General features: G+C 38.0%; 1 protein-coding gene across 1 annotated transcript in view; it reads left to right on the top strand.

Moving 5' to 3' along the window:
* The window catches only part of LOC150095810 (synaptotagmin-15-like), a 179,825-nt gene extending 167,423 nt beyond the window's left edge, over positions 1-12,402 (top strand). The window contains exons 6-9 of the mRNA XM_090409536.1: positions 1,190-1,360; positions 2,490-2,610; positions 6,311-6,493; positions 12,278-12,402. Coding sequence (XP_090265662.1) covers positions 1,190-1,360; positions 2,490-2,610; positions 6,311-6,493; positions 12,278-12,402 — 600 coding nt within the window. The remainder of the gene's footprint in view (positions 1-1,189; positions 1,361-2,489; positions 2,611-6,310; positions 6,494-12,277) is intronic.
* Positions 12,403-12,837: the final 435 nt, after the last annotated feature.

The following is a 12,837-nucleotide window of genomic DNA, read 5'->3' as shown; positions in this document are numbered from 1 at the left end:
ATTACGGTGTAAGAAATTCTGTGCTAAAACCAAAGTGGTACAAAGTCGGGATCAATTAAAAGTTTCGTTCGCTAACAACACACTGTGAGCAAGTGAAATGGAACAAAATGATGCGCAAAAATTAATAAAAGAAACTGATGAGGGAAAGCACACCCTATTTGATCATAAAGGAAACGAAGGCATATTCAAAGATTAAAACCAAGTAATAAAAGAAATACAGAAACAGAAATACATTCGCATGTTAGAATAAATGGAAATGAAAAGTACTCATATTTTTATCTTTTTATTTTCTGTTAGGTAATAAAATCCTTTTTATAGAGAGAAACGTCTCTCTTTTTAAAGAGACACCATGCAAAAATGTAGTTTAAGCTGACTCTCGAGGGATATTACCACAATTTTTTTCCCTATTGAGATAGCCAAACCTTTTACCTTTTTTACAGTTTTACCTTTTTTTCTTTTTTCGTTGCAGCAGTTTAAACGCCTTCCTTTCACTGTTTGCACGGACCGGACAGACGTACCATTTTGTGACGAAATATTCTTCCACCGCACTCCTTTTTTATGATGACGGTTCTCCTTAATTTGGACTTTAAAGAGCAGGATTTTGTAAGCTTTTGTGACTTTCAAAAATTCTTTCTCTTGGTGATGATTTTATTGTGTTTTTAGAAGTGAAAAAAAAATATCGTTCTAGCACACAGAGCTGATATCGTATCGAAATGAAACTTTACTTGGTCTAAATAATTAAAATTAATTATAAATTGCGTTTTCCATTATCACAGACACCATGGCTGAAATAACGAGAAACTTTCGTTTCCAAATCGAGCTCTGTAAAAGTTTGTTCTTAGGTTCATGTCTCAAAAAAAAAAAAAAAAAAAACCTGGAATTAATAGATTGCAGAGGATAGGGGATATGCAAAACACTTTCCAGTGCCATCAGTGTGTTGGAACAATCATCGCTTTGGTAATAGATTATTACGTTCACTTTGCCTTTTTCAAAATATAACAACAAACAATCTAAATTAATTTTCTTTAAAAACTGATTTTTCTTGCAACTTTGCATCTCGTGATCAATCGTGTGCCAACGCCTCTTCTCGACACCCGGACCAGGAATTTGAACTAGAGCGTCAACTTGGGCATATTTTGCATCGTTTACAGATATGAAATTCATTCATCGTTCTTTTTCATCCAATTAGATTCCAAGCCGAACTCTAGAAGAAAGAATCCTCAGGTTCACAATGTACGATAACGATCGCGGAAAGAGGCACAATATCATCGGACACGTGACGTACCCTCTCAAGGAACTCGACACGACATCCAACGAAACGGTTCTCCTATGGAGAGACTTGGAAAAGGATGGCGACGAGGTAAATTCATGCAATTTCAATTTATTATTTTTACAGTCTCCTTTTTCTTTAATTTACATAATTAAACAGATCCTGTTAATGCTTTGAGAGAGGCAATACATAACTGCATCGTTGACCAAACCAACATTGAAAACGTGCAAATGTAACACATAAAAGCGTCTGTTTCAATAATAGATGTCGGAAACGGAATAGAATTTTTGGGAAGAACTCTCGATTAAGAAAGAGGCTCAATGTTTAAGCGAATCACTGGACAATTGCGGAACTCCTAAAATTCAGGGATAACTTTGGGAATTCCTCCGCTTTCTTCTACGTCTGTAATAGGACATTCAGTAGATATTCAACGCCCATTCACGCGCCATCCGCGAACTTATCAAATCTCTTTCTTTCTCTATCTTTTTTTTTCTTTCATTCTGTTCAAGCAGATTTGATGAGGATGGCTATTCTGTGTGATGAAAGAGAATAAGTAGCCTTCCTCATCAAGTCTGCTTCAACGACTCTCCAGCTATTCAACACGTTTTGCTCTCTTAATATTTGTCCACGGACGACACCGATGTGAAAATCTAGCACGCAAGTACACACACACGAACGCACACACGTACGCACACACACACACACACACACACACACACACACACACACACACACACACACACACACACACACACACACACACACACACACACACACACACACACACACACACATGCCCGGTATTTTATTTCAACAGCTGCATAATGCAAAAACAAAAGAAAAGTGATCTTTAGAGCACAAACTGCTGCTCGCTGAATATGAATACCAACAGTGTTTGATGTTTCAACAGTATTAACTGATTTGTTGGACTCCATAAAAACTGCTCCTGATACCCCTTCATATCAGCTTTCTCTCTCTCTCTCTCTCTCTCTCTCACACACACACACACACACACACACACACACACACACACACACACACACACACACACACACACACACACGATGATGCACGCGTTGCATTTCGTACGAAAATATTAAAAGCAATCACGCCAGGAATAAAAAAAGAAATTAGTACTTTCGCTGCATTTTTATGTTTAATGAAGCGTGTATTGATTTAATAGCTGTCTGACAGCAGATGTGTATTATCTTCTTTCTAGATTCCTTCCAATCTTGGGGAGATGCTCATTAGTCTGTGTTATAACCAGAATCTGGAACGACTGACAGTAACAGTCTGCGAAGCTCGCGGTTTACGACTTCCAGAAGGTTGCAGCGTTATTGGTAAGTGTAATATTGTAGAGAACAACAAAAACTAACAATTATTACGAGCAGAAAATATGTTGCACGTTAAAGAAAGTTTTATCCCACGTGCAATGAATCAGCGTGAAAATTAAATCAAACATTTTCTAATTGAGCAGATTTAAGTTGCTTAGAAATTATTATTATTATTATTACAATTCTGCACTTTGAATAAAACGACTTTCTCTAGTTCCTCATGGTTGGAGCTCATAAGAAAGTGAAAGTTTTACAGACTCGGAACGGGTTTTGTCTTTTGAAAGCATTAAAAAGTGAGAAATATTCAAAAATTGTTGATTCTGAAAAGAAAAATGCGAATTCTACTCGATGGCTTTTACTTCATAATTTATACACTGGAGGGTTTCTGAATCACGACACTCTGTCCTGTCTCTTAGTTTGTCCTCAGGAGCAGTATTTTATTTGGAACAGTCCAATTGAGTTACTGGATCACTGTGACTGATCTGATGGTTCAGAATGTCGGTCAAATATTGCAATAAGCAGCAATAAGAGAACTCAAATGACTGAAAATTGAAAGCAGGAGGGAAATCCGTTTTATTAAGTTTAAAAGAGTATGTATACTTGTAGTATGCGAGCATGGGCGTTTGAATTTAATATATATATATATATATATATATTTAGCTCTTCTGATGAGGTTTGGAAGTATTCATCATCAACAACATCAACGGTCCTAATCAGCCCTCAAGCGCTCGTGATCATCCAAGTATCAGCGTAACTATAATTACAGGATAAGGTGGTGAGTCTTGCGTTACGCATTATTGTTTATGGAGTTCGTTTTCACCTGTGAGTAGATTACTCTGTTTATCTTTGAATTGGCAGGAGTTTGATAGTTTGGTTTCATGGGCAGTTGCACCCATACAAGCAGTATATTGCAATGTAAAACTCCATGTATAGCAATTCGGTCCACCCCATTAAATAGCTATCAAATTGGAGGCTTATTAGAGACCTGAAATGGCTTGGAAAGTACCCTGGTTAGTCTCTGGAGCAGGATTTATGGAACAGGAAAAAATGAATAGACATACAAAAAATATAATAGAGTTTAATAAAATAGAACAAAATGCTTAAATGTACCATAAATTTATAAGTAAATCTTTCGTAGGTGGGAGCCACATTGAAAAAAAAAAGAGGTCCGGGGAGATGCCGAAGAGCTCCCTAAAAGTGCTTGAATAAGTACAAAATAGAGTAATTAGATTTATTAACGACTCGACTCTAACTCATTCAGTCCACTCTCGTTTACATTCACTCTCTTTTAGTTTGTAATATTTGCATTTGCAACAAATATTTCCATGGTCACCGTTCGTAAGAACTGGCATCGACAATTCCTCCACACGAGAAGGTTGAACAACCTCCTCCTCGCGTATGGGATTACCATAACAAACTTCACAGTTTGTCTTTAAAACTATACTTCTCATATGGAGGGGACAGAGTTTTTACTCTGCCGCCGGGAACTTGGATTTTTGATACAGACACAGCCTCTAGAGGAATGCACGCGCTTAACACATGTAATACGGGTGTCATAGCCTTAATCATTCCGGAATTTTGTGAATGATTTTCTCGCCATGGCGGTTTTGCCACTGTTTTGGATAGATGGCATTCCAGATGTTTTGAATCTGACATCTTGAGCACTGTTTGTGCATCCGACTTTGTTTTACTAGAATAACTGCCAAAACACTTACAGGTCAAGTGCATCACGCCGGTTAACTGTGTGCTGTTTAGGTCAGTTTCTCTGTTTGCCCGGAGAGCAAAAATCCTACCACTACTGTGGTACTGGATAAATTAAGATTGAAAGGTATTTCTATAGGTTTCTCTAGTCCTAGACGGAATTCGAAAGAAGGGTTTGAACCTTTCCCTCCACCTCTAGGGAAATGTCCCGTTACTCTTGCAACCACGTGCAATACTGCCAGGAACTGGTTATATTGCCGGGATCTGTGATAATTCTAGCTGAAGGAGGTCCTACTCGATTAAATTCATCACAGACAACTTATTAATATCGAAATGCTTGTTCTGGAGAAGTGAAAATTTTGCTGTCTGTTCAGGAGTAGATCGAAGAAGTCTTTCTTACTTATTGCTGTTTAGATTCAGAAACGATCAGAATCCCTTTAACTGCTCTTGATTCTTGTATTTAAGGTCTCCGAACCTCTGAGTGGGATAATGCGTTACTCGTGTGTTTCTTCGTAGTTCGTCGAGCACATCTCATACATCAGTGTTGGGAGGGGGGGGGAGTAGAAGCACAGAATCTGTGATATCTTCTACTCAAACACTGCACAGCTAACCTATATTTACTGCTTATACGTAAGCCGTCAGAAATGTCGACGTGTATGTTTCTCGATCGTTCCATTAGTGCTTTCTACGTGCCCCACGCACAGATTGTTGGCATCGGTAATTTACAGCGAGGTTGACGCCATTTTCGGTCTGCAATCCCGGTAAGAGAACTTTCATAAACAAAATGGTGCACTTCGAAGTTAGCGCTCAATTAGCTGAAACACTTCAGCTCTTCGGCGTGCCGAGCCCTAAAAGTTACCCAAGAACTTAGTTTTATGTCTTGGATCATGCAAGCAAAAGAGCAAATCAACGTCGTGTTGCTGTTATCTCGGGCAGTTGGGATCGATCCTGTACGGCACACTTCGTATGAGAAACGCGACTGACAGGCACCGAAACTTGCCGTAAAATGAAGGCCGAGAGAGAGTGAGAGAGAGAGAGAGAGAGAGAGAGAGAGAGAGAGAGAGAGAGAGAGAGAGAGACTCGTGCAGAAGTGCTCATAATGAGAATCGCGCGCAATGAAATATTACAATCAATTCTTATCGGAAATTCTCAATGCGAAAATGGTCTCAAACAATTAGATTGCAAAGCACGTACTTCACCAAAGTGTTCTGGTTTTTGCAGCAAGCGTTCCATGGACCGAGTAAATAAAATAAGGTTTATTCGTAGGTGGGGTATAATCTCGCTAAATTTCTGACATGTAAAAGAATGAGTGCAAACGGTATCCTCTTGATTTCAATCATCTTTCGAAAATGCATTAAAAACGATTTTTCTAATCCACTTTCACTATGGCAGAGTTTTTTCAGCAGGATTCTTCCAAATACTTGAAAATTAAGAACTCGGTTTTTTCAGGAGAAATCGCAATCTCCTTTACGTACAATTGTGGTCTGTTACAACCAATCAGCGTGACTTTTATAAAACTAATTTGAAAAATGACAGGGCAATAAAAATTATCTCCGACATCTGCCGTAAATCGCGAGTTCTTCTGACCGGTTTACAGAACAGGCAAATCAGAATTTCCGCGAGGGAAACAGTTCTGAAACGGTCTTTCAGCTTAAAGAACTTTTCAGAAGTTTTTTAACGTCTTTGGACGTAATTCGAACCAAAGGCTTATCGACTGCATGAGACCGGCCTAAACTCCTAAAATGAGAAAGCTCTGAATTCCTGATCAAGGATGGGGAAGTGTGGATGCAAATATTCTGCCAGGAAACATTTCCTACTACACTTAAACTGATTTTCCGTCGAAAAGTGTTTTTTAACTTTATCAAAGTAAACTTCTTCCCCCACCTGCAAGTCTTCTAAGTTACGCTTCTCAAAGAGATTTTTTTTTGCTTCCTTCGTGTATAAAATGATCCACTGTGTGTTTCGAAATAATTTCGTTTTTTTCCCCTTCTTCGTACTTGCTTAGATTCCTACGTTAAACTTTCCTTCATGATGGACAGCAAAGTAGTGAAGACCAAGAAGACGATGGTCGCAAGAAAAGCTGCCGAACCGAAGTATAACGAGTCCTTCCACTTCCGTCTGCCGCAGAAGTCAGTGAACTCTGCAAGTGTCACTTTACAGGTGACCTTAGCCGGAGGAGTTCAGAAAGGTAAAAAGTTTATTTCTCCAACGACTTCCAACGTTTTAACAAATGCGATTAAAAGAACCTGAAATCAGTAATGTTAAAAAATTTATTTTTTCATCCCAAAAAAAAGATGAACTATTTTTGTGTGCTGATATTACATAATATTTATTTTCTACACTTGCTTTTCTTCGTTAGACAGGGAAATGAGGAACCAGAGGACATACCAAATTAAAGTAATATGTAATGGAATGCTAATGCATACCATTGCTCCGCAAAATATATTTACATATTTCTGAATGAAGGCTTTACGAAAAATATCGCAGTATAAACTCGCATATGGGCCTGTTTGGTTAAGTGGTTAGCATATTCGCGTCCCAACCAACAGGCTGCAGGTTCAAATTCCACCATGGGCATGAAGGTTTGTGAACATCTTTAAGTGGCCGATGCGATGTAGCCACTGTGATTACTGTAGGATTTGAAGTGGCTTGAGAAAAATTTCCACGCCTAGTCTGTAAAGCATGGTTTCCAGATTAGCTAATCCACAGCTCACTGCTGTACTGATACTAATGTACCATAGGTTTACAACGCCTTCGTTGATGAAATTTACGTAAAAATAAAAAATCTTACTGAAAATTGTTTGCTGTAAAACCAGTTATTTCATTTCTTTTCTTCAATTTGATACCTTGAATGAGGAAGTGAAATATCGTGGAATTAATGGTCTACAACTAAAGGATGTGAGATCATTAAACAGGATATAATAGGTTTGAAAGCAAAACGCATACTTTGGTGTACAATAGATCTTTGCAGCTGTCTTGTTGCTATGCGTGAACATCCCACGATCTCACACATTACAACAATAATTTTCGGACCTGACAAGAAGTTGTATAACTTCTTGTAGAAATCAAAATCTTTAGAAAGATTTTGATTTAAAATTTACTAAAATAGATTGAAAATCAACATCCTTTATCTTTTGTTTTTCATTTCTACAATCTTAATTTTTCACCTCATTCATCTCCAAATTGTCTATTTTCTTCTTAGTCCAACTCACCATGGCCGAGGTCTTATGACCCAATATTTTAGTCTTCTCGGCATGTTTCCCTTTCATCATTCTCGGTGCATCCTCCAACCTCAGTCCAGTAAGAGCAGGAATTTGATCTAGCCATCTCCCAAGGGCCCCGCCTCTCTACCCTCCTCGCACCTTTCCCTGCACGAAGTGTTGGTCCATGTGCTCGTCCTTCCTTGTTGATATATGTCCAGGCTACAGAATGGCTATGCTATTCTACTCTTCCAAGGAGTTCATTCATGTCATTTTCTCGTATTAGTACTATGTCGTAGCATATATTAAGTTGTTAATTCTTGAGCCGCCTATCATTATGCCTCTATTCCCGTCATTCGGAGATCTCTTGATAAGCTCTTCACCATAGATTGAAAGGTCCACTATATAACCTTACCTTACTCCTTTCCCTAAACAGAACCAGTCTGATGACGTGCTATCATTTCTTACTGCAGTTTAGTTATCGTTGTAATGCTGAATCATTAACTAGATAAGATGTGTGTGTGTGTGGGGGGGGGAGCTAAACTTAGATATTTATTCTCAAATCAGTTTCCAATTTGCTAAGTCGTAATTAGCAGGGGATATTGAATTCTCTTCGTTTCTCTGATGTCTGAAATGTCTTAGATTTGAAATCTGGTCTCTAAAGAGATATGAGCCTTTAAGTGATTATTAATTCTTTCTTTGATTTGATTTTATTTCTATAGAGCGTGATTTGAGTTTGAGATCAGTGCTATTCTTCAGCAATTTCACCTTTCTTGGCGCTTCATTTTTTATGGATCGGTATAAAAATTGTCCTCACCTAGTTCATTGGCCAATCGCCCAAATTCGATTGCATAATCTCAGCATTGCTTCAATTGCTGCTCTGTTCATGCACTTTATCATTACAGTAAAAATTCGTTCATTACCTGCCCTTTCCGGTTTTCATATTTTTGATAGTCAGTTCCACCTCTTCTCTGAGGGAGGATTTTATTTTTCCCATGTTTGTGTCAAACAGTCATTATCTAATATCTCTGCATTTTTGTAGAAATCCTCACCATATTCTTTACATCTCTCCCAAAGTTTTCTTTTTCGGTTAGGAGGTGATCACCTTTATCTTTCTTGTAGTTTTTTTGCCTAGAAATTGCTATGATTTTTGAAAAGAGAAGCTTCGTTTCATTACTGCCTGCATGGGACTCAATCTTTTCACGCATTTTTATTGATGTAGGTTCCTTTATCCTTCTTCCTCCAAGATTTCTCTGTTGCTTTACTGATTTCTTTGAAATAATTTCTACTGTTTTTAATAGTCATCATCTCATTGGATTTAATTTCTTTCTTGAGGTTGGTCGCATCGCATCAAGTCATTCATTGTTCTACTCGCTTTCAGGATATACCAATTTGCTGTTTCAGTCAGGATTATCTTGGCCTGGTTCCATAATTCATGCGATATAGCATTTTCTATATATTGTAAGATCTTATGGAATCTTTCTTCACTTCTATTCTTATAAGCTTCTGGTAAGATTATATCTGCTTACAGGTTTGTACCTTTTGTTGATATGATCGCAGTTCTACTCCAGAACAAGTCTTTGTGCTTTTGGTCATCTCTTCCATCGGTTTCTAATGATTATATAGCATCTTTGATTTCTAAATGTCTCTCTCTTTCTCTCTCTCTTCCAGGCCTTCTCTTATGTTGTTGGAAACGTATTCGTGATAGATGGTTCATTCCCAATGGAAAAATCAATTAGCGTTTTGCCTTTCTGATTTCTAACACTAAGTCACATACCTAACATACTTTTTCGCCATCATTTCTACATGCAATCTTGACATTTAGGTTTCCTTGGAGTAATGATGTTCTTATTTGGTATTCATCTGAAGTTATATTTAGTTCATTGTAGAGTGAATGGTGTCCTCATCGTTTACAGCTGTAGCGGCATAAAAAACTGACAAAATGTGATCAGTAGCCATCTTGCATTTATCCTTAAGGTAATAAATGCGTCACTGATAAAAAGGAAAGCAAATACAGTTTTTGCAGTGCGGCTAATCAGCCATTTGGCTATTCCAGTATAGATAGATAGATAGATTCTTGCGGACCAGGGATGTAAATGGTATTATTCATCTTGGTCACAAACTGTCATGACCATCTCTAGTTTTCTGCAAGGTCTAAAATGTTTAATCTTTGAAGGGTCATTTCTTTTGGAATGTATCTAATTTTTCCGTCTACAAGAGACGACGAACATTCTATATTTTTACTATAGATTTTCTTAAGACTGATTAAATTGTTTCCAGATCTGGTGTTAGGTTGAGGCATAGGTCGGTGTGGTTCACGTAATAATTTCTTGATTGCGGATGCACATTCCGTTTTCCCCTGTGCACAAAGGTGCCACCTTGGCATGCCAGGCTGGTGGCTACTTTACTATATTAGGAAGACATCGTACATTTGGGATCCTACGTGATTTTCTGTGATCCTATTTGGGATCTTCCGTTTGCCTTTTCAACCACAGTCGCATTGCCAACGAGGTTACTATTTTCACCTTGTCCATGTACGTCTATTCAGGAAGCCATTCTGCTTAACTAGGTCTAGACGTTCCGTAGGTGCTAATAAATCTGATGCCGTCTGTCAGGGTCAGATGCTTTTTTTGATGGCGACTCACAATTCGCCATGTTGTGTTGCCATTATAAGGTGCTTGAGATATTTTATAGGAATGTTGTCGCCACACAAACACCTCACTCTGGTCGGAGTGTCGCCGCTTGTTCCACGGCTGCTCGTTTGGTTGGTGACTCAGCCTTATTGACAGCTGCCTAGTATATCTAATGAATTTTCCCCTATCTTCAACCGCGCCAAGCTCAGTTTTCAATTTATAATAAATACTAAACTTTATAGAGATGTTGCTTGAAGTGTGAAGACACGTCAAGATTTCTGCTTTGCAAAAGAAGCTTATTGAAGAACGTGGGAAGAACAGGAGTAACCATCGATAAGACAGATGGGAATAAAATATGAAGAAAATCGTATTTTATTCTCATATAGGATGGAATATCCCCATGGAATTAAAGTGTGGTTTTACAATATTATAAAATAAAATGAGAGTTTTGAACAAGACATCATTAATAAACGAAATAAATCAGTTTGCGAGAAAGTCACTCGTTTATACTAGCGAAATGGTTTTCTTTTTTAAGACTAACAATAATAATGGAAATGATTTTTTCATTAAAGGCAACTCGCAGTTAAAACCAAAACCTTCTTAAACACAAAGATTTTCGCTCTCTAAGGAAAAAAGAACTTTCCTCAGTTTTGCAGATTGCATTTTTCCATCGGCCATTTTATTTATGCGTCAGAGCGCGTCGCCCATCGTGCATTTATTTAAGAGGTGCGTCTGTCCTCCCTTCCCTACAACCGGAGATTCTCGTGCACTTATTTTTCCAAGTATAATGTGCGGTGTTAACATAGTAAAGTACCATATAAGAATTTAAGCCGATTATCGGGCGAAGTGCTGCTGCTGACTAAGAGGATTGAACTTTCTTGAAGAATGAAGAGTGGAACTTTCGTTAGTTTCTTCTTTTCCCCACCTCAAATTCTTTATAAACTTTCCTGTAAGGTTTTATTGTAGCCTGAGTGGCTCTCTTAAACGCCGTGACGCTCTTCATTAAGTAATCCCTTTGAAAGAAAAGAGTTGGCCCAGTGGTCTGCCGTTTGAAGAGCTGCTTTCAATATTCTGATGTTTATCCTGGTGTTAAAATGCGAAGGTGCATTTTATTATCCAAACACATCAATTATCTTTTCTTATTGGGGGTCACGATTTCGACAAAATTGTCCTTACAAAGTATTTAAAATTGCTTAAAGAAAACAGAAATAAAAAAAGAAGATTAATTTAACAGCCAGAGTCATACTGCACATGTTAACTAACATGTGCAGTATGACTCTGGCTGTTAAATGACTCTGCTGTGATTAGAAAGGAAACGTCATCCATCTTTCGGCGTATTACACACGGCATATCATATTATATTATGTATATTATATACACCGCGTATTATATACAGTATATTATATTATATAAGTATTATATACTATCACGGGCCAAGCATCCCACAACTTGTGTCTAGCAGAGTTTCAAAAATTAACCATAAATAAACAAATAAGGCTGCTTTATCGTCTCATGCATGTACGTAATCAAAATGTATGTCTGGCAAATCATGTCATTTGTGCGGAATTTTTTCGAAATACTCGCAACTTTGCCAGTCTGGTGGAAATGTCTCCGCTCTCCACACAGCAGGCTGTTGATGCGAATCTTGACGTGAAGGCTTATTGAATGTCGCCCGGCATACGATCACCATTCTGCTTATTGGCGGTTCGAAATGGGTCCATGTCTGAGGAGCAATGTTTTCAGATCATCTAAGCCCCCCTATTAGCCCAGCCACAGTATCAGTGCGCTGTGGGGGTTCAGCCTGTTGTGGGAGAGGCTTCTCAACATTCACTTTTCAAAAAAAAAACAAAAAAACATTAGCTAAATGCATCATTCAAACCTAACGAAGCAAAGAGAAAATCACTCTGCCTTTCGTTTTTAAATTAAGGGGGAAGACGACTCTGACTAGATTCTTATTTTAGTAAGAAGAACTTTTAAAATACTTTACAAGTACATTCAAATGATATAAAAAATAACATATTATTGCTAATAAAGAAATATTATAACGACGCCATCTAACGTGTGTTGTTATACTATATAAATTGTATTATAATGTTTGAGGTGATTTTTAAAAATAATCGTCTTTCTCTTTTATTGCAGACAAAGTTCTGGGCCGCATCGTCTTGGGTTCGTACATGTTTGTGCGAGGAAAGGCTCTTGATCACTGGAACGAATCCATGGCAGCTGGTCATAAACAGATACGGCACTGGCACAAGTTGACGTAACTGCACGACTTCCCTGTAGCTCACAAGGTGTGGACGGCGATTGTTGTACGAAAATATTTACTCTGCGCAATACATACCAAATGAAAGTAATTTATTTGTTCCCTAGTTCCTGTTAAAGCACTGCAGTTGTTAACATAGCAACTAGAACTCGCTGTTTTACTCTTTTAGCTGTACCGGTGGTATGAAATATTAGTGGCGTCTTGTAAGTACGTGAACGTGTGGTTTACTTTCCTTTCTAATCCCCAAATTGTCGAATAACGGCAGACACTGCACCGAAATTCTCCCTCTTCGGAAATGTGAGTAGTCGCGAGTGATGGAAAACAAGAATAGTAGAAAAAAAAAAACGTTATTTCTTTGTAGAACATTTCTAATTTAAAAAAGAATGCTCGACTCATTATTTTGGACGGCCGGTATACATTAATCGATTCGACTAAA

Source organism: Typopeltis vanoorti, chromosome 19 (assembly GCF_054136105.1).
Source record: "Typopeltis vanoorti isolate ZY-2024b chromosome 19, IOZ_Tvanoo_1.0, whole genome shotgun sequence".
Lineage (NCBI taxonomy): Eukaryota > Metazoa > Arthropoda > Arachnida > Uropygi > Thelyphonidae > Typopeltis > Typopeltis vanoorti.
The sequence above is the reverse complement of the archived record's forward strand: the minus strand, read 5'-3'. Positions and strand labels throughout refer to the sequence as shown.